At 40.7% G+C, this 22,837-nt stretch overlaps 1 protein-coding gene across 5 annotated transcripts in view; it reads right to left on the bottom strand.

The window, feature by feature from the left end:
• Window positions 1-22,837, bottom strand: part of CDKL5 (cyclin dependent kinase like 5) — a 160,608-nt gene that overhangs the window by 19,904 nt on the left and 117,867 nt on the right. For 4 of the 5 annotated variants that reach the window (XM_019665739.1, XM_019665760.1, XM_019665744.1 and 1 more), the window contains 6 exons: window positions 20,290-20,479; window positions 14,584-14,664; window positions 10,056-10,207; window positions 4,497-5,460; window positions 613-714; window positions 245-350 (listed from right to left, as the gene is read on the bottom strand). In XM_019665739.1, the coding sequence (XP_019521284.1) occupies window positions 245-350; window positions 613-714; window positions 4,497-5,460; window positions 10,056-10,207; window positions 14,584-14,664; window positions 20,290-20,479 (1,595 nt within the window). The remainder of the gene's footprint in view (window positions 1-244; window positions 351-612; window positions 715-4,496; window positions 5,461-10,055; window positions 10,208-14,583; window positions 14,665-20,289; window positions 20,480-22,837) is intronic. The other variant, XM_019665751.1, reaches the window with a different exon arrangement.

Here is a 22,837-nt window from a genome sequence, read left to right as displayed (position 1 = left end):
GTTTTGATGGTGACCTTGGAGGTAGGGAAACCAGATGGGAGGCTAATCAAAGAATCCAAGTCAGAAACCTCGAGGACCTGAAGTAAGACAGCAGGACCCGAAGCTGGGAGAAGTGATAGAAGGTGATGGCACAGGTGAGAATGACGCTGCCCTGAAACCAGGGCAGTGAAACGTCATCTGTGTGGGGGGGCTGGAGGTGCAGTGAGGGGGGAGAGAAGGAGTTGGTGCGAGGGGACAGGCTTACCTCGGTAGAAGCTGCCAACTCTCCTCGGAACAGGATCGTTGTACAGATGTCTATTTTCTTTGGGGGCGGTGCCATCATCGGGGTGGGGGTCATGATACGCTCCACCCTGAGACAGGAAACAGGTTATATAAACAGCCTAGGAACCTAGGGCAGAGTCTCATTGATCTAGAATTTATTCAAGGATGTTTTAAAGAGAAAACTCCGAATTATGTCATGAGGAAAACTACTTACTTTATAAGCCAGTTCAAATTATTTGTGGGAGATTGGGCATGAATACATTTTAAAAAATAGGCTGTAATGATGTCAAATGGCCAATCTGTATGGACAGGTTTTATCATAAAATGGTAGCAACTCTGGGGAATTCAGACCTCAGACTTCTGCCGCGCGTGGAATGAAGAGGTGCCTTCTCTGGAGGGTTCTTTAACAGAAGATCGTGCCACAGTCATCTCTGGAGGAAGCTGTTCCCCGGGCTGAAAGTCAAATTTAGAAGGATTTATAAGACTGTCCTCATAAATGATGCAAGTCACCTAAATTGCCATGGACTTTATTTGGTATAACCAGTACCTTAACTGACTTAAAAAAAAAAAAAGTTAGTTGGCTAAAACACAGATTGTCCCATAAAAGAGTGAATCATCTGATGAATGTAAAATAAGTCAAACAAATGTCACACAGATGGAAAGTGAAATTCTCATTAAAGTTAAGGCAAGCAGGGAATGAATTACTCTGAAAATAGTTCAATTAATTATTAAAAACAAAGAAAATTATCTTTCTAATATCTAGATAGTCATGGTTCTGAGCAGCACTCTAATTAGAGATTCTATTAGTTAATCCAAAATTTCTCTAGCAGATTTTAGGCTGACTTTTCTAAAAAGGGCTGTACAGAATCAAAATTATTTTTCATGAAGGACTTATATGGCAGATTCAGATGAAAACGATAGTCCTTTAAATATATCAAGGAATAGAATCAGTCCTCTTAGTAATTTCTTTCTTAAAATTCCCTAACCACTGTAGCTTGTGTACTTAAGGTCTCTTCTGAATCTTCTCTAGGATAACAGTACTTATATTTCATGTATCTTCATAATCATGATAGCACTGATCTCCAGAGACACTATCTATTTCTCTCAAGGAAGTGATTCACAAGCTAAGAGCAGCCTTGGTCCATAATGGTGTTCAATGAGGGAAAAAGCATTTTCTACACTTGGAAAAAAAGATTAAGGAACAAAATTACCAAGCCATTAAGAGGAGTTAGCTGCATTGCGTTACCTGTACATTAGGCACAGAACGAGTATTTTTCTTGAGCCTTACGTCATGTATCAAAAATATTTTATTTAAAATTTAAAATGTGAGTCTCTCTTTCTCCCACTCACTCTCTAAATGTACTATGAAAGGATTTGGGCCAGGAAATGAGCCAATGAGGCGCTCCTCCTTCTTTCTACTGTGACAAAATCTTATATGAATTTTATCACCTGCACTGTGTTTACGAAGGCCTCTAAAAAGTATCTCAGAGAACAAATGACTTCCGTCTAACCTCAACTCTTAAGTGACAGTGCCAGTCCAGTCCCCTTGCTCTTGAAGGTGGCCACGGTACTTTGCGAGAGAGTGACTCCCGTTGTTTAGTCACAGCTTTAGTTACTTGTCAAGCTGTCTGCCATCTTTGTGCCTTTAAACTTGTACACTCCCTTGCAGCTTGGCACTGTACCTCCCGAACTGGACTTCAAATTCAGTCTAACAGTTGGATCTGTGCTTAGCCACAGTAACTGTTTATAATTCGCTTATTTCCACCATGCTCACAGTCTTTTTTCTGGAACTCTCAAAGAGCAGTCCACTTGTCATTTTTCCAAGTGAAAGCCTTTTGTTTTTCTTCTTCTCTGTTTACACTGTGCTTAGTGCTAGCATACTTTACCTGGGTTTGACCTCTGTCTAATGTCCCCGAGCAGCTGCCAGGCTCCGGAGATCTTTCTAGGCCCTAGAGGTTCTCTCCCCTCTAGAGGGACTCCTCCGACCACCGCTCTGACTCCAACCATAGCATCTCCTGCCCTTTCTCTCACCTGGGCCCCAGATGTTCTTTCCAACCTTGTGCAGAACACCTCTGCTTTGGGGCCCGGGGTCACTTCAACCTCAGCATGTCAGCATGATCCAGTGCAAAGGCCAGGGACCTGGACACTGCCTCAGGATCCCAGCCCCGCCCTGAACTGGTTGGGTAAACTTGGGCAACCCAGCCAACTTGCTCATCTGTGAAATTAAGAGGCTGAATTCAGTGACTTCAAAAGTCCTCTCTTTTACTCTGAAAAGGAGCTCCTACAAAAAAGCAACCTCCAAGGCTTCCTTTTTCCTGTATTCAACCCTTCAATTCACAAGTCCCATTGTTTCCACTCCTGAGGAAGTTTTTAAGACCCACTCTTTCTCTGCTTTCCCACTGGGACTGAATCCAGAACACACTCTCCTGTCCTCATGCTTGGATTATTGCAAAATCCACCCCAAACCTTGCCTTTTCATTCCAGCGGTGGAGTAAGTTGCAATCCTCACAGCACACCACGCCATTTAGTGTCTTTATTACCCTCCTCGTCCTTGCAAATGCTCTCTTACGCGCTCCCTTTGAGCCTCTTTCCTGATGTCAACTCCATTTTCTTCCTACTTAAGTCCCAGAAGTCTCTGCTCAGATGCCAGCTCCGCTGGGGGCCTCCCACCGCCCCATCTGGACTGTATCTCTCCTCTCTGTCCCTACGGCACACACACACCTCTAGCACAGCGTGGGCATGCGGCCTCACAGTATTTTAACAACCCATCCGTTGGCAAGTGTGCGACCTCACCCCAGCCCACACACTCCACGAGGGCAGGGACCACATGGTTTTCAGCATTCTCATTAGAGCCTATCATGGAACCTAGCTCTCATTAGAGCCGAGCTCAGTCAATGCCATTCTCTAGCCATCCACATCTTCTCTCCACATCCTAGCTCCGAGAAAGACCTTTCGTTGCCCCTAAAGCCATTTCTGACTGCTCCTGCTCGCAATGCTCTCTCCCTGTTCTCAAATCCTATTTATAGTCAGTACCACAGTCACGCACTTCTTCATTATTTCATTGTTATCATGTATAATTGAATCTTCCCTGAGAGAAGTTTCTCAAGGGCAAGAACCCTACAGCAGGCTCTTCTAAGTGCCCGAGAATACCCAGCGTAGAGAAGGTGCTCAATGTCTAATGAACCGCCCCGACCATCACAGCAGCAGCGGCAACTAAACTTTGTTCCGCACTTACTGGGCCGGGCACTGGGCACAGTGCTTTCTACACCGTCTTTAAGCTCATGAACCTCAGATGAGGAATCTGAGGCACAGAGAGATTGCATCACTTTCCGAAATTCACCAGTTTGAAGCACCTGGCTTCCCAGCTGAGCGTCACTGCCAATGGCCTCTCCCCAGCACTCGTCTTGCTAAGCCTCCCATTACGTAATCCATCCATATCTCCTGGGCTTCTGACGCATGCCCAAGAACCCGTTTCCACAGCCTCTGAAAGGGGACTACTTTCCCTACACGAAACTATTCACTTCTTCTGACAGTGGCTTTTCTCCACCTTCATTTCTTTGTTGCAGGTCAATGTTTGATACCACGAAAATGTAATTTTAAAAAACGTGTTCTGTCCTAAGAATGCTGCCTCTTTTAAGCAAGTTACTGTCAGCTCTAGCATCTGAAGATCAATAAGATGGAGGAAGTATTATGCTAAAAATATTGCCTTGAGATTTACTGTAAAAACAATCCAAAAGACTAAACATTAACATTTATCCTGGCCTGAAGTTCAATTTTTCTATAGCTCTAGATACATTTAAAACTTTTCAGTTCATTTAAGATATTGAGTAAGGTCTTAGCAAAGGGTTTGGTTTATGCAAATGTGGTTTTGAGCGATTAGAGAAAAATACCCATAAATTCACACTGATTTTTGAAAAAATTAAAAACTAACCCACATAGCTGATGAATTCTATAATTGATCAAAATAGGATTCTCTCAACAAAATATGCCAGAAAGGACATTAAAGAAACAGATTTCTAAAAACAAGCTTTTTGAGTTCTGAGTGCTCAACAATTGGCTTAAATAATAAAAATAAATTTTTTTAGCAGACTGGTCCTTCAAGTATTGCTTCCCTAAATGCATCCTATCGAAAGTCTAACCTCCTGCAGTAGGGAAAATGGCAGACGGACCCTATACACCCCAGCAAGAGATTCCCATGGTGAGCCAACAGATCCGGGCAAGGCCCTCAGCTGTACCTGGGGTGATAAGAGCTGCAGGCTGTTGGCTCTGGCCGCCATCCCTTGCCCTATGCTCAAGCTTCCGTCCAAGCCTTTGGCTCTCACTTTGTCCCGGGTCACATACATGGAATGCCTATGTGGACGCTGCTGGGAGGAGAAGGGGCTGGTGTAGCCCAGCCCATAAGAAAAGGATTCGTGAGGTGTCGACAGCGAATGGGAATGGCTGTCCATGTGCTCAGGCAGCTTCAACTCCTCCATGGTTTTTGAGTGCCTGGCTGTGGTTCGGCGTGAGTCGAGAGTGCCCTCACTTCGGTTATTTCTCCCCAAGGGGCTAAGCAAAGTTCTCGTGTCGCCGTGCCTGGTGGGGGTTGGGCTGGTGGGAGAGTTCAAGTCCAAGCAGCTGGATGGGAAGTATCTACTGGTGTTGGACTCTGCAATTTGGGCCCTGGCCTCGGAAAGGTTGCTCACAGACTTGGAGTCACTCAACGCTCCGTGGCTTTTGGCCTTGGTCCGGTAGGAGGGACTCCTAGAGGACTGGGGAATGGTGTCGATGTAGCTATGCCGACTCTGCTTTTCACTGGGCTGCAGTGTCCCGGCTTTGCTCTGGGAGCTTTCCATAAACGAGTGCCGGTTCTGCTGTGATCTGCTGCTCGACTTGAGGTACTTTGTGCCCGGGCCTTCTGAAGGCTTTGGGTCAATATTGAAATCAAACTCTGTCTTTGACTTGGCTTCTTTTGGGCTGAGAATGTGTGGTAAGTTGTTGTTGGTAAGATCTTTGCTGGCAGACCCAGGCTGGCTGCTTGCTTGGTAGGTTTTGGTGTGCATGGGACTAAGCGTAGCTCCAGCGAGGTTTCCGTTCAGGAAGCTTTCGTTGGCAGGGAGACCTTCGTCAGCCCGGGGCAGACCCACACTGAGGTTCTGGATGTCCTTACTGTTAGATCTGTGGTGAGACTGCAAAGCAGTACTTTTGCTGGCTTGGTTTCTATGTTAAAATCAAACAAAGTACATTAGTTTTCCTCAATAGGACACACAAAAGTATCATAAAAAAGAGAACAAATACCTACAACATCTCAAAGATGAAAACACTAAGTCTCTCAAACTTGTGTCAACAAGTAACAAGCAACCATAAGAAGTAAGTTCCTCGGGTCAAGTCTCTCTGAGGCAAAGCACTGGTCCTGATGAAATATTCTGGCATCCTTAAAAGCGCAGCCAACTGGCTGCCAATACAGATCCTAACTGATGATCTGGGAAAACATGCTTTTGCTATGTTGGTGCTCACATGAGTGTTTGTTATAGAACGCCTGCTAAGAAGACAGCTGAGTTATAGACAAACTCTTTATGACTCTTTTGTCTGCTTAAATGTCAGAAGGCAACATTTAGACTGAAGGCCACTGTGTCCCTTGAACTCCATTTTTATTTGTCAAACTCACAGCCTACCTCAGCAGCACATTCTCACAGCATATACACACAGACACCAGGATCTCTTTGTCTTTAGCCTGTACCATCAAAGAATGAGAATTCTAGCAATGTACTCAATAAAAGAAAATGACACTAAAAAGAAACGTAAACTGCCTGGTGGGGTTTGTTGGAAAGCATGAGGATCAATGTTTATGTTTTAGAGAAGTGGCAATACTCGGGGTACTTCAGGGACTTCCTTGCACATTCAACAGGAATACGTTTCTAACTGGATCACAGGGATCTAAAGAGTTCATTTCTCTCCAAAGGACACAATTTTATTCTCCATTTCACATGGCATTATTCCAAACTGACCGAGGTCTTCTTTAGGATTTAAAACTTCATTTCCTACTTGGTTTAAAATACGAAATATAAATCCAGAGGAAAACCTTGTCCTCTATTTGAAAGCTGCAACTGTCATCACAGCAAGGTCATTTTATTCTATTGTAATTATTTAAAGGATCAAATTGTAGTTTGAGATAGGTGAGAATGTTTTTAAATGAAAAACAATTCCCTTTTTACTACGCATTTAGAAATTTTTCTTGCAAATATTGTTATTGCTGAAGATGGTTTGACTTGGGAGTTTTGTTCCCATCACACGCTAATTGAGAGAAAAGTCACTTTTTTCCGTGTAGAATGGTACTCTGGGAACCTATGTCTTCCCACTTCCCCCCGAGGATCCACTTGCTCAGGCATCAAAGGGCCCTTTCCCTCTCCTCCTACCTTTCAGAGTGTTAAAAAGGATCTGATACCAAGCAAGCCTGTACCAGTGTAGAAGGCCCCACTTCCTAAATGTGCTCGCTAATCTCTTGCAGTTGGGTCACAAGAATTGCAGCATTAAATGAGTCCCTTAAATACAAACTAATTAAATGGCAGATCCCAGACCCAGAAAGAAATTACAAAGAAAGGAGAAGTTTCACTTTCTGTTAAATAATGTCAACAGAGCCTATCCCCAAGTGAATACGGGATGGGACAGTCCCTGAATCCTAAAGGCAGGTTTTACACCATTACAGTAGTCTGTCAACTTATATCTTGGTAACTAAAATGTCTTAGCAACTTTCAAAAACCCTCAACAACGACAGACCAATAGTCTCATGCATAAATCCATACGATTGTGTTGGTTAGTCTCCACTCCTCTCTGCCCCATCCTGGGCCTCAGGAGCCCAACTCCGCAGACTACATCACCCAGGCTCCCTTCCCAGCATGAGCACCCTGACTCAGATCATAGCTGTGTCCCTCCAGACTACAGGTCCCTCAGGGGGGCTCTCCTGCCTGGCTCCCCTGGGCTCTCATAACCCTATTTCCTCCCCTTTCTCCGCCAGGCCTAAAAAGAGTAATAGCAGAGATAACACATGCAGATATTGTGAAATGTCCACAGCTCCAAAGAGGGCCAGAAAAGGAGAGAGAAGAGTGAAGACGGCTGCTGGCGTTTTTGAGAATTCTTGGAAACACTGCTCTCAATGCGAAGCACAGACCCACATGTTAGGAAGAACATAGTCAGAACAACGTAAGATACAATTTCTAACATTAAAAGCAAGACAAGAAAGTTAAGGTAGAAACATCTGTCAAAGAGTTAGGTTTCCCATAAATGTACTAAGAGTCTAAACTTCTATCACAAAAGTTTCTGTCTTGATATTAATCTGAAGGCATTGAGCTTTGCACATAAGTCCTACGTAGAAAGGGTATCAACGTGTCTTCAAACTGGAGCCCTGCCAAAGCACAGCAATAAAAAACTGCTTCGAAAATTCCACAGATCTCTTTGATACACAACTGGAAGGAATCTGTGTTAAACTGCCAACCTCTTAAGAGGGAGGATTTAATATATAAACTCTTCTTAAACGGTTGGCTGGAAGGAAAGGAAAGGGAAAGAGAAAGACAGGTAGACAGACAGCTAATCTGTTTAGTTAAAATAACTTTTCAAAGCAAACATTAAAAATACAAAGCTACACTTTTATGGAGACGTCTAGCAAAGCAGGACTGGTGAGACAGCAGTGAAGGGTAGGCTGAAGCACAATCCCGCCATGTCTAAGATGAACCTCAGATGAGTCTGAGGGAAACTTAGGCAGGGGTTAGGTAATGCCAAGAGTCCACTGCCTCTCCTACAGAGACATGAGCTGGGACAACAGAAGACACGGTGTGTGAATATGTCTCAGGGGCAAGGCAGGGGAGGGTGTGATTGGCAGCCAACTCTACCATGGTGCTGGGAGTCCAAGGAAGCTATGGTCTGTGTAGAGTTAGTGTCCCAACAAGAAAGGCTTCCATGGAGGAATATGGACCATAGACAAGTGTGGAGAAAAGGACATTTCCAGGTACACGTAAACTGAGCTAAGATCATTTCTAGATAAACCGTTTAGGACTTTTTCTTTAATGTATTCAACACAGTGTCAAGACCTAAAAACGAATTTTTCCAGCGATTTTTATTTACTTATAATTTCTGTTCTCATCTGCTTCAAAAAGGGATTTGGGAGGACTCCTCAAAGACCCACACAAACCATATCTGCATCACCACACACATCCTCCTTGATAGATTAAAGAGGGTTCCCAAAGAGAGTCCTGGATCCCCACTGGGGACCTCTCGCAAGTGAGTCACTAGAGGACAAATACTCAGATCCCATTTCATGGTCGTCTGTGCATTGTACAAATCACTACAAAATGAACCAATAATCAGTGTACTGAACTTGATATCATTGGGCTCCTTTTTCTTTGCAAACGTCAACTGGAGGAGTCAAGTGACCAGTACAGAAAGGAGACAAAAGCACCGGGACTGGGGTAATCCCAGATAAGACAGGAATAATGTGAACAGCCCAAATGCAAGGAGCAGCCAAAAGATGAACACTGTTTCTCGACTTAGTGGATGGATTAAGATCTCACGCAAACAGACAACAAAGTGAACACAAACTCGGTTAAAAAGAATTTGAAATTGCTCCTAGGCCTCCTTTAAAAACTGCAGGTAGTTTATAAGATGTGAGGGAAACAATACCAGAACTATTCATTTAAAAGAGAGTAAACAGCTGTAAAAAACAATCACAGTTAAGCAGAGAAAACATCGGATAAATGGTTATTGCCAATTTATGAATGCACTCACAGATCTAAAAAGTACCAGGTCTTGAACTTTCAAAATTCCATTAGATTAAGAATAACTGTTCTACATGGAGAGAAAATTGGGGGGAAATTGGAGAAAATTTATATCCCAAAAGCTTCATGTTAGAGTTAGTGTTTTCTATTTCTCTTCTAACAGTAGATGAGAAACTATTTCTTATTTCCCATAGTCTAAGCAACACCAGATGACAAGACCACCTTCTTGGGAGACGAAGGCAGGCAGGGAGCCCATGACAAGCACACTGCCCTCCAGTAAATGCGGCCAACAGAATCAGGGAATGGCAGTCCTGGGGACAGAAACTGATTCTACGGTCCAATCCCTTGTGGGTCCCTCCCCAGGAAACAGGTGTTTTGTTTTTTTTAGATTATGCTGAAAAATTGTATTGGGTTGTTGGAAAAGTCATGATGTATTCTTCTACGTTTTTCGTTGCAAAAATGCATCATGACTTTTCCGACAACCCAATATGTTAAAAAGCATCAATTTTAATCACTGTCTTCCAAATTGACTTTACTATTTCCATACTCTTATTCTTATGAAACAATAACTTCTCAACTCAATAATTAAAAGACAAGAGCAACAAAAACACAAGATCCTTCTGTAGAGCCAGACCTACTTGGTTCAGGTGCAAAGATTGTCCCGAGCGCATTCCCACCCACCTGTGTTTGGTATCCTCTTCTCCCTCCAGAAATCCTCTTGCCCTCACCCACCTTTCCCCCAGGCATCATCTCTGGGTCCCATTTACACAGAATCTTCTAGCTCATGAGGCTAGAACCCTCCTCAGTTGCTAACCCTTTCCCAGTGAATGCACAGGTTCCCATGATATACTTGTTAAAGATAAAGTTTTAAAGACCCACACAACTCTTAAAATGTGGTTCTGAATCATGTAATAAGCATAAGGAAGATATTTTTGAATAAAGAGGGCTTTCCTTCTTTTCTCTAATTGCATCATTTAAGCAGCCACCTCCTCCACCTACTTGTAAGACCAGCACTGCATCTGTATTTCCTTAAAAGGGAATATTTACCTATTAGACAAAGTACTGCTTTCCACGTGGTAAGGCTTTCTTTTTGCTGACCTTGAAGGGGAGCGATCCAAAAGTCTCTGCGTTTGAAATGTTGGGTGATTCAAACACTGTTCTGTCAAGTATCTGTCAGCTGGGTCCAACTTCAGTAAATTCTTAGAAAATAATGTTAGGATTGGAAAGAACATTACAAAATCAAATTTAAACTGTAATAAAAAACCTTATTTCTTTTTCTTATAAAAGAAATGCACAGTCATTGCAGAATATCTAGCAAACACAGTTTAGCCTAAAAACAACAACAACAACAAAATAACGCTTTTTCTAAGGACTATCTAAAGCACCCATAATCTTGCCACTGTTGTCCTCTGGGCATATGCCGTCCCAGCTCCTTTAGAATATCATACATACCTATTTTCTTTTAAGTTTTGTACCCTGCACTTTTTACTTACTAATCAAAAACATTTTTATAACATAATTTCAACATTTTAAATATTGTTTTGACTAAGTATATATTTGCATGAAAGAATATATATTCTTCTAATTTGTCCTGTGCCCCCCACCCCTGGAGGCAGCCCATGTTATCAGTTTCTTGTGCATCCTTCCATAAAAATATTCTGTACATGTCTCTATCTGCTCCTTTTATTTTACCCAAATAGTAGCATACACACAATGGTCTGCACTTAGTTTTATTTCCACGGGACATTAGATCTTAAGAGATCATCCTATCTCACTGAAGAGCTTCAACTTTATGGATGTACCTTAGGTTGTTTTTTTAGCTAATCCCTAATGATAAACATTTCGGTTATTTCCCTTCTTTCATTACTATGAACAATGTTGCAACAAATAACCTTGCAACAGGTTTTCAAATGATTATATAGAAGTTTGTGGTATGGCTATGCCATGATTTAGTCAACCAATCTCCTACTGTTGGCCATTTAGATGGCTGCTACCTTTTACTATTATAATTAATTCTGTGATGAACAAATGATATCTTTGCATACATCCATGATTCCTTTCATAGGATAAACTCCTAGAGATGAAACTAGTAGGTATGCAAACTTTTATGATTATTTTCTAAGTGTTGTCAAATTACCCCCTAGGAAGTTTGTCTCAAATGACAGTCCTCTCAGCAATTGAGAGTCTACCAATTTCCTGGCACCCAAGTCAACAACAGGTGTTTTTCTTTTTGGTATTTGTAAATTGGACATTTAAAAAATGATATCTCACAGCTGTCTTAATTCACATCTTTGATCACTAGTGAGGTTGAACATTTTTATGTTCATCAGTTACTTTTATTCCTTCTTTTCTTATTATTCTATTTGTGTATCTAATTTGTTTGTAAGTGGTCTTTATTCATTAAGGTACTAACCCTTTTATGCACATATTAGATTTTTAACAACTAAAATGTTTTCTTTTAATAATATTTATCTTATTACTAACTGGACAAGATTTTAAAAGATGACTCATTATTAAAATTGATTGGTTTTTATTGACAAATTAAACAAATAAACAAAACCTACATAACCTAACACCACTCAATAGAGCACACTGAACTTGCTATTTGAATGAGTGATATTTTCCTTCAGATAAAGGAAGAAGGGTAAAATTCAAGCATTCCTAAATCCATCTCTAGCTCACGCTCATTGGTTTTGCCAACATTTAATCTCTTTGTGATCCACTGTTGAACACTGAAAGTAAACCTAGATTTGCTCCCAATATGCTAGAATTCAATTGTAGACAATTGCCTTTAACCTAGCATCACAGAAAATTTGAACTCTGATCCTATCATATACTTAAACATTCACTTTGGGTCAAAAGATTCCAGAAACCCAAGCCACTGCTTACATGAAAATGGATTTACATTCATGTTGACTCAAGACACAAATCTAAAATTATCTCAATTCTTTCTTCTTTCTTATTAGAAAACAAAAACTGTGGAGGTATATAAAAGTGATTTTGGTCTCACTGGCAGTTAAAACAGTTAATATAAAAATGGTTTCAACTGCATCATACTAGTTAAAACAAAGGAAAGTCAGTCTCAGTACTTTAAATTAGAAGTACACGTAACCTTTCAGAAGCCAAATATCTACTAGCATTAAAGTGTTACATTAATTGATTTAAGATTATCAAAAGTAGAAATTACTGCACATACAAAGAACTATTTTTATATTTATGAATACAGCTGTTAATTTTCAAATTATTTGGAAGGATGAGGTCTTCATGAGGAAAGCATAAAACTTACAGAGCAGTTTCAAAAATCAGTATTTTAGGGGGGAAAAACCCCCACATTATTATTATTATTTTTTTTACTAAAATAGAACCCATATAATTACTGTAGCTATTATTGAAGTTATTAGGGGCTTGGATTAATTCTGGAGATGTATCTCCATTAAAATGGCTGACACGTAAAAACACGTGCAGAAGGAGATGGCTGTTTTAGGTATTTACATATTCACAAAATTATCAAATCTGCTTTAGGGAAATGGCATGGAGAATATATTTCTTCATGAAAGGATAAATGGTATTGTTTTTCAAATTTATTTTCAAAAATAACTATTGGGTTGTCGGAAAAGTCATGACGTATTTTTTCTATGTTTTTCGTTGCAAAATTGCGTCATGACTTTTCCGACAACCCAATAAAAGATGAAAGGAATAATTCTATGTATTCCTTTATTCAATAATAACATTCAACAATAACAAGGCAATACTAATTTGTGGTGATAGAAGTCACAATTGTGGTTTCCAGGAGTGGGAAGGGGTGGAGGGTAGAGTCTGGGAGAGGGTCCTGAGGAGGCTTCTGGGGTGTTAATAATCTTCTATATCCCAATTTGGCTAGGGTTACACAGATATGCTTACATTATAAAAATTTACTGAGATGTACACATAATATGTATATTTTTATGAATATATATTTCATTAAAAATGGTTCTTTAATGTTAAAGAAATTTGAGGGTAAATATATTAAATTAATAGGAATTAGCCTGTTTAACTTTCAGACTGGTATAAATGCAGAAAGATTCAGGTTATCTTTGTATTTTTATCTGTGCTAGATTTTACCAGGTACCACACTGATGCTTGGTAATTACATTTGGCAATGATTTAACAAAAAAGTTCAATTATTTTTAAGTAAAAAAGACAAAAGGCGGAAAACATGAAATTGCATTTAATTCAGTTCTGCTACTTTATTCTATTTACATTTTAAAAGTTATCAAATAATTAAGACCCTGATAAATAAATATTGATTGCATGAAAGAACATATTGACAAAACCCAACTGATTCAAGAGATAATTTATGCCCAATTAACCTGAAAAAGCCTTGAGGGTTCTTTTTTTAATAGCAGCTTGAAACCTGTGTTTAGAAGAACACTAGGGCTGTAGAGTTTTATTTTTTACAAAAAGTATTCAGTATTTAATTAAATTTGGGAAATGTTGGGTGAGACAGAAATGCTTCTTTGCTGTGGGATTTCTGAAACCCTTTACACATTAATGAATATTGTGAATAGAATATAATGAATAAAATCTATGAAAGGCTTTCTGCTATGCGGCCTTTCCCAAAGGCCACGCCCCTCTCCCCCACACCTATTTACAGTGCTCCGGGGAGCACTGATTAACATAGTTTAAAGGGCAGCAAAGTTCTGAGAGCCCTGCTTAGCAATTCCAACTGTGCCAAGTATACCTTTAAAGGCTCTGCACAGTGTAACCTCCTCGGATTCTGATGGTTGTCTGAATGGGTATAAAAGGAACCCGATCCATTACCAAGTGGTTTCTGAATGTCTATTATCAAAAATTCAGCACTTGCTTATGCACTAGCTGGCTGGCTGCAATGAAAGCTGGAGAAATATGGGGGGAAAAAAGTTCTCACTCAAAGGGATGACTCACTGTCTACTGGGGAAGAAAAGCATGAATAAAAAACTGTGAGAACGTTTTTCAGTAGTTCAGAGGAGGAAGACCTTCTACTGGGGAAGAAAAGCATGAATAAAAAAAACCCAAAAACGGTGAGGGGGGGGCGTGTGTGTTTCAGTAGTCCAGAGCAGGAAGACCCCCTGGCCAGGGCACTAGGAACAAGAGAACATTCAGGAACAATAGACACAATACATCAAGTACCTGTGTCAAACAAAAGAAGAGCCAGAAAGAGCCCACGTGGCCGGGAGAGAAGGTGCCAAGTAAGAAAAAGAGCAGAATCAGGCTCACTGGTAAAATAATCTTATGGGAGGCCCTAAATTGCATGTAAAAAATGTTAGAATCTCTTTTCTTTCAACATTCATTTTAAGATTTGTTTTAAAACCTTATGCCTGAGCACCTCTTGAGTGCTGAATAAATTTCATTATTGCTTATTTGGATTATTATTCTGTCCATTTTAGGAACGTAACTTAGGTGTCTCATAGTCCTGTCTAGATGGAATGTTACAATACCAGATACTGCTGCAATTTTAAACAAATGACATGCTTTTTAACGTGACATAGTCCCCCATTTTTCATCCTTATACATCTATTAACAGAAGACATATTATACAGATGTCAACTTGTCCTACCTTCATTAAGTCAAGTAAAATGCTGTTCAAAATTCCAAGGTATCTTCTCTCCAATGACTGCGGGTGGTTAACAGCTGGAAACTGTAAGAACAAGACAGGACTGTTAGCACATGGAGAAGGGGATGGGTGTGCATAAGCTGTGAGTGCTGGAGAACGTAGCGGACGAATGGGAGTTATTGCCTTGGTGCCAAGCAGATCACATTTATTTTACATGTATGTTACTTTGGGAGTCTATGGATTTGAGGTGTGGATTAGTAAAATTCGGTGGGCATTTAATAACAGAAAACCTCACGGATGAAAGATGATACTTAAATCTAGTCAGACAATACTGAAGCATGTAAAACAATCTAAAATATAAAAATTTGAAACTGTATTTATACAATTTATCCAGAATTTGTCTGTTTATACAGTCAATTCTTAAGTCTTTTTTCACAATATCTCATTTACTCCTGAAACTAAAAGAAGTAAAAACAGAAAAAAAGGCACAGAGACCAGTACCTGAAAGGCCACAGAAGTAGAAAGAGTAAATTCAGACACATGTTCTATTACTGCTTTTAATACACTCTTTTAATGACCGGTTTTCAGTTCCTTCCTTTATGTATGTTTGAACAGAACGCCAACAGGCTCCTACATTAACAAACGCATTTTTACATAAAATGAGGGGAAAAGGTCAAGTTTATTTAGATGCTCTGTCCTTCCCTCTGCCAACTCACATTTCACAATATCTAAGCGGATGGTGAAGTCTCACAGCCCAATGCCATGAAGGAACTCCCTCCCAATGGGAGGGCTACTTTGCTTTTAATATCTATTTCCTTTATACCAACAGAAGAGCATTTCAAAATACTGAAATCCCTAAACATGCTAAGTGGATGGGAGGACTGGTCTGTGGGGAAATTCAAACAAGGCATTTAGGGAGTGATTATGACCTCATCCCCCACACTGTCAGGTACAGCAAGAGAGACAGAATATGGGCAAGACCTAAACCTGGCACCCAAGCACTGCATTTGGGTTGGGAAAGCAATCAGTACTAAACTGTGCAGCCGTAAATTCTACTTGAAGCTTAGAGAAAGGAGACAAAGGTGGTTTGCCGCTATAGAAGAAAGAATCCACAGACAATATTTGAACTAGGTTTTAAAAGTTAAGAAAAATATAAGGGCAGAGAAAAGTAGGACAGCACCTTCTAGACAAAGGATGTAGAAGGAATACCTTGAGCTTAACACAGACACACAAGCAAATCTCCAAGTGCTTTCGGAGGGAAGTGATGCTACACGAGGCATGTTAGCAATTCTTCTTATTTTACAGATGAGGAAGATGACAATCAGAAAGTTCAAATAACTGGTTTGAGGCAAGTCACATAATTATAAAGCAAAACTAGTATTTGCTTCCAAGTCTGTGGTCCAAATCCACTCTTTCCAAACCTAGGCGCCTCTCCTGAGGAAGGAAGAGAGGTTCCTTCGGGTGTTGTTAAAAGTGTTAAATATCAGCTCAGAGAGAGAGATCTTGTCATGCTGTGATAAAAGACTCTACACTGGTACATTTTAATGACTATTTGGCTATGAGGTCTATCTTATGTCACCAGATTCTCCTTCCTTTTTTCCCTCAGAAGTAACATCTCCTTGATAAGAAAATTAATGTGCAAAGTCAAAAGGTATTAGAAATATTGTGATACAAAAATGACAAAACTCCGAACTTAAAAAAATTAATTTGTAGGGCTGGTCAAGTAGCTCAGTTGGTTAAGCGCTCGCTCAAGAGTGAGAGCTCTGAGCAACAGGGTTGCCGGTTCGATTCCCCGGCCTAAGCTGAGCTGCCAACAGGTGGCAGGATGGCTCAGCAAAAAAAAAAAAAAAATTGTGTTTTTGAATGAAAGCTACTATTCTAATATGAGATAATTCAACAAATAACCAAAACTCAAGCATAGAAGTTCAAAGCATACCCCAATCAGAGAGTCCCTCCCTCCCTCCGCCAATGCTATACAATGAGAGTGTCTCTATACTGAGCACTTACTATATGTCAGGCACTGGTCTGGGTATCTTAGATAGAACATTAAATCTTCACAACAAACCCATCAGGTGGAACTTCTGTTACCATCATTTTATACATGAAGACACAGGGACACAAGAAGCTTGCCTAAGGTCATTCAAGTAGTAAATATGGAGCCAGATTTTGAACCCCAGCCGTCTAACTCCAGAGTCTAAGCCCTATACTATGGGCCAGCAATTGTTACTTTTTCAAAATAATGCACACCATTAGAGCAACACCTTGTTCATTTTCCAATCTCTACATAACGCTCAAAATGCAAATGACACTGGACTGGTTACTGGTGAGCCCATGTTTCGTGGCAGCTGCGGGTTACAGCCCTACGTGCTTAGCTATCTGTCACAGGCATTCTCAAGTGAAATGATAAAGGAAGATTTTTCCTCAAAAGATGTTGTTAAACCTCCAAAAGATTAAACTCGTTTAGTTAAAACACCACAAACACCTTCAGACTAAAATGTAAAAATATTAAGGTCTATAAAAGTGCAAGTGTCACAGAAGCAGCAATTCTCTGCAGGCTATTTATAAGCAGCGTTGTCATGTGCTCTCTAGCATTTACAGATAACTGTTTAGTGAGGAGGTCTGTGAACAGACAGGACCATATAGACCAGTGGTTCTCAACCTGTGGGTCGCGACCCCTTTGGGGGTCGAACGGCCCTTTCACAGGGGTCGCCGGACACTCGGATACTCGTATGTGGGCGTATCTGCATGTGGGCCTGGAGACCGATAGGGGAGCGGTGTCTCGGTTCCTAAGACCATCGAAAATATGTGTTTTCCGATGGTCTTAGGCGACCCCTGTGAAAGGTTGAGAACCGCTGATATAGACAAATGAGGGAAAGACAGCATTCGCGTGGCTTATCTGATCCAAACGCTACTCATTCTTCAATATCCATTTCAAATTTCAAATCCTCCATAAATTGTTCTCTAGTGAATCTAGCCAAATAGGATTTCTAGCTTTCCAGAATGTTGCACACTCTCATGGTTTCCATCATATTGAGATGTATTAGAAAACAGTACAATGTAGTAAAGGATGTGGTACTTTATTACATACCACGCTGTACTAGAAATTGTATTGTTTTCTAATCAGTTTACGCACAAACATTTTCACTCTTCAGCTAGTTTGTAAGTTATTAAGGCCTGGTACCATGACAGACTTGTTTACATTCAGTTCAGATAATCCAGCATGGAGCCTCTAACCAAAGCACAAGGCAGCCAGCAGGCCAAGCTTGATGTGCTAGCAGTTAGTGTTAAAATCCTGAGGTCAAATATTCAATCACTTAATACCATTCAACCTAGTAGGCATGACTGTAGGTCTGCTGCCAATATAATGGTGAACATGACAGCTCATATCCTCAAGGAATTCATTAGTACAGAGCAGACATATTTTGCAAACAGCTATTTAAAGGAGATGGCAGTGAGTGCTGCAAGAGAGAGGACCACAGTGCTCCAGGAGAACAGAAGGGGGAGTTGTCAATTCCCTTGGAGGAGCCTAGAAGGGCTTCAAGGACAGAGGACATCTGACGGGGGACGAGGACTGGGTGTAGTACAGAAATGAAAATACAGCACTGTAGAAGCAACGTCTCAAGGAAATGGTGAGAAGGTCAATGGGGCTGCAGAGTAGGGGGGAAGGGGATGAGGAAAGGCTGGGGGGCTAGGAGCAAGGAGTTCTTACTGCCACCCTAAGGAGTTTAAACTTAACCAGCAATCCTGTAGGGGCTTTTAAGCACAAAGGATTTAGAATTAAATGTGCAGTTGGAGGGAAGAGCATTCTGAAGGCAATGTGAAAAGACTGAAGTGAAGAGAGAAAGTTGGAGAGATCAGGTTGGGAGCAGTTGTCAATAGTTCAGGTAAAAGGTGCTAAGTGTGAAAGAAGCATTAGAGATGAAGAGAGGGAAATATAGCTGAGCTCGAGTGAGGACGACACAGGTTGATTCAAGCACTCATTCAAATGCTCAATATTCACTGAGTCCCTAGTAGGTGTGCTGGGCTCTGTGTTAGATGCTGGAAATACAGCGATAAAACAGATGACTTCTGCCTTTTGGGGAGCTTATATTCAAGTAGTTGAAAACTAGACAGTTAATAATTAACAAGTAAACAAATAAACACAATAAGTACATACTATAAGTGCTATGATGGAAAAAAAGGGTGCTATGAAAGAAAATTAGGAGATGGGGCTGGTATGTTGAGGAGGGGTTCTGAGACAGTGTGCATTCTTGGAGCTGAGATTTACAAAACGAGAAGGGGTCCCACAAGGGAAATGCCTTACTAGACGAGTCGCAAGTCTCACCTCCACGAAGTTGGAAAAACATTGGAAAGTTAATGAAAGCCAAAGAAAAAGGAAGGCAAGTGTGGTGAGAGTCTGGAGAGGGAGGGGAATAGAGAGAGGTCCGAGCCGAGGTCATGGAGCTAGAAGGGCCTGGACTGGGCAGTCTCGCAGGCTATGAGGAGGAATGTGGGTGCAGTCTCAGTAAAACAGGAATTCATGAATTATGCTCAACTTTATTTCTCAATAGATTTTCCTTTCTGCTAGACTGAGGATGAGTCCTATCTATTATATTTTCAGCATCTAGTATGACAATTGCTCAATAACTGTTGAACTATTTGCATGCTAATTAATGGTCATGATCTGGCTAATTTTTGCCTAGCAAAAGCAATAATAAAAGGACACAGGAGAAACCTGCTGGGGTAACGTAGATTTGGAAGAGAGAAAGCAGGAAGGAGATGAGAGGGGAACTGGATGCACTGCTGTTCACTCACGTCCTCGTCCTCCACATTCAGGGGCGGGTATTGTGTGAGGAGGGATACTCTTCACAGTGAAATGAACTGAGGTCCAGAAAGTCAAAGGAAGAAACAAAGTGCTTTGCAAACGTTACGAAAACATGGCTTGAGAATCATACATTTAAGAGAAAGAAAGGAAGTGGTGGTGCGTTTATTTTATAGTTCCCACAATAGCCACCAATTGGCATGCTGGCTCAAGCAGGGTAGTTGAAAACTTAAAAAAAAAAAAAGCTTTGGGGGTAGATGGAAGAGAGAAACAGACTGTAACTGGCCACTCCAATAAGATGCCTATGCAAGCTGGTTGTCCCTCATTTGGGGACAAGTTTATATTTTAAGGCCCTTTTTAGTATATTCCCTGAAGACAGGTTTTGTACAAAGTTAGCAAGTCTAGAAAAGGCTGCCCAAGACAATATACTAGTTTGAAAAGATCTGATGTTTCACTGTCAACAGACAAACAAGAAATAGCTGCTAGAACAGCACCTTTAAATCGGCAGAATGCAAGTATTCATAGTCTTCCTCAAATTACTACAAATATATTTGCGCAAATAAGCAACAGCCGTTTATCCATTTTTATATCTTTTGGGAATGCTGACTATTTTGGATAATGAAACATTCTGAGATAACCCAAGTTTAGAATCTAATAATGCATGCACTAGAAAAGATGGGAAAATTGGAACTTACAAATTAGGAAAAACATTAGCAGCTCCCACTTTCAAATTCAGATCACTTTTTAAAATTCACAAATACTATATAAGATTCAAAAATAAAATATTATAATGGGGATTATAAACATTATAATCGGAAAGGGAATAGCTTAGCATTCCATTGTGTAATGAATAATGATTTCAATGCTGCTGTATTGATTCCATTTTAGGTTTTAGCAAAGCCTCTTACCCGGAGCCCATGGAAGCGAGGATTACTGTAGAAGAGCTTCATCTGTTCAGATGGAAGTGGTCCTAGCACCTTCTGAATAGTAAAAAGTTGGTCAATTTCGCTTTCTCCAGGAAATAAAGGCTGTCCGTCGCTAAGCTCCCCAAGAATACAGCCCACTGACCACATATCTACAGACTTTCCATAGGGAGCTCTGAAAAGCAAAGGGAAAGACTATCTTGGCAACTGAAGAAATACATTTTAATATTATTTCCAAAATGTTTTGAACAGATTCATGATTTAAAGCACATTTGTGTATTCAAGGAATTAAAAAGCACCACATGGAAAAAAAAGAGGCTAAAAAAAGGAATTACGGATATCCAAGTAAAAATTCAGAACACAAGTGAATAAATGTATGCTAAAAAAACCTTCAGTTTAATAACAATTTTGGTAGCATACACTAAGTTGAAATCTATTCATATCCAGGTATATTTTGAACATGAATGGCTTAATAAACCTTAATACAGTGCACATATCTGATAATATCTCACTTAGGGAATAAAATGTTCCCAAGAAATTTATTTTCTAGTTAGTTATCTTTTTGCTCTCTAAATGTCAGAAAGTTATTACTTATCCATTTTTAAGTTCAGTCTATTAAAATGTACTATTGACTTCTGTTTCTTTGTAAAATACAAACACTGAATACTATTTAATCTCTGACTGCATAGTCACAATTTCTAATACAAGGTGTTATCAAATACAGCGAATGTTTAATTAAAAAAATGTATTACAGTAAAAGACACATTGCCATTAGTTCCCCTCAAAATACTCCCCCTCCCTTTGAACACACTCATCCGATCGTTCTTGCCACTTTCTGAAGCAGTTCTGGAAGTCCTCTTTCATGAGCGTCTTTAGTTGCACTGTCGTGGCTGCCTCAGTGTCCTGAATCAATTCGAAACATTTTCCTTTCATGGTCATTTTGACTTTGGGGAAGAGCCAGACGTCACACAGTGTCAGATCCAATGAATAAGGTGGATGAGGACACACTGTAATATTTTTAATTGACAGAAATTGCTGTACCAGGGGTGATGTGTGACATGGAGCCTTTCCGCTGTGATCAGAAAATACAGTGAATGCCGCTGCTGAGTGCCATCCAACGGAAAGGCAGGGATCTTCAATACGGGAAGCAGCGTGTTGAACCTTCGTAACAGTGTGGACTTAGTAACAGTGTGTTTTAACTTGTTCGGTGTAATCAGTCGGGTGTGAGCTACAGTTGAGAGAAGTTGTGTTTTAAAGTGTGCCATAAATCATCTTCCATCATGACAACACTCCGTGTCACACATCGCGTCGGGTATGACAATTTCTGTCAAATAAAAACATTACGGTGTGTTCTCATCCACCTTATTTACCGGTTATGGCAGTGCGCGACTTCTGGCTCTTCCCCAAAGTCAAAATCATTCAGGACATTGAGGCAACCACGACAGCGCAACTAAAGGCACTCACGAAAGAGGACTTCCAGAACTGCTTCAGCAAGTGGCAAGAATTATGGGATAAGTGTGTTCGAAGCGAGGGGGAGTATTTTGAGGGAGATTAATGGCAATGTGTCTTTTATTTTTTTAAAGATTTTATTGGGGAATCAGGAGAGGGGAACAGTGTTGGGGAATCGGGGAAAGGGAAACAAACAAGTTGCTGTCCTTTTGTTCTTCAGTCTAGTTGTGGAGGACGCTGCTTCACTGGCCCAATTTGGCACCATCATTGCGCTCTTCCCGGGTGAGGCGGTCGCTCGCCAGCCATTGGACAGCCGCTCACGGCAGCTCACGCTGGCTGCTAGCCACTCACGGTAGCTCACGGTAGCCCATGGCAACCCACTGCAGTAGGGGCTGCAGCCTACACCGTCGCCGGCGACCCACAGCAGCCCAGCTCCAGGTTGAGCTATTGTTCACCATCTTAGCTGTAGAGGACAGTGTCACTGGCCCTCATATGTGGGATCCGAACCGGGGCCCTGCTGCTCAGAGCTGGTGTCCCAAGCCAACTCTTAACCAACGCACCACTTGGCCAGCCCGCAATGTGTCTTTTGTTATAATAAATTTTTTAAATTTAAACATTCACCGTATTGTTTGATCACACCTAGTAGCTAAAATTGTGTTAAGCACTAATGTATTATTTACTTGAATCTATTTGTACCCTATATATGGGGCTTTATGAGAGCTATTCCCCTCAAAGCTTTTTTCCCATTTACTTACAGGTTTAGTTCTCTTCTAGGATCTGAGTTTACCAGTCTTTAGGATGTCACTGTTATTAATAAATGGAGGCTATACACAAAAATCTAGGTACTGCCAAAGCAGCATTATATGTATACCCCAATATCTAATGCCTTAAGTCAAATTACGTATGGCAGATTAAGTAAGAAATCATATTTTCTTTAGTTTCAAATATAAATAATCCAAGTTTTAAGAAGGGAAAGCCAAGGGTCGGCAGAGTGGCGCGATGGTTAAGAACTGGCTTGGGACGCCAGAGGGCCCCAGTTCGGATCCCACATATGAGGGCCAGTGACACTGCCCTCCACAGCTAA

Source organism: Hipposideros armiger, unplaced genomic scaffold (genome assembly GCF_001890085.2).
Source record: "Hipposideros armiger isolate ML-2016 unplaced genomic scaffold, ASM189008v1 scaffold_13, whole genome shotgun sequence".
Taxonomy (NCBI): Eukaryota; Metazoa; Chordata; class Mammalia; order Chiroptera; family Hipposideridae; genus Hipposideros; species Hipposideros armiger.
The sequence above is the reverse complement of the archived record's forward strand: the minus strand, read 5'-3'. Positions and strand labels throughout refer to the sequence as shown.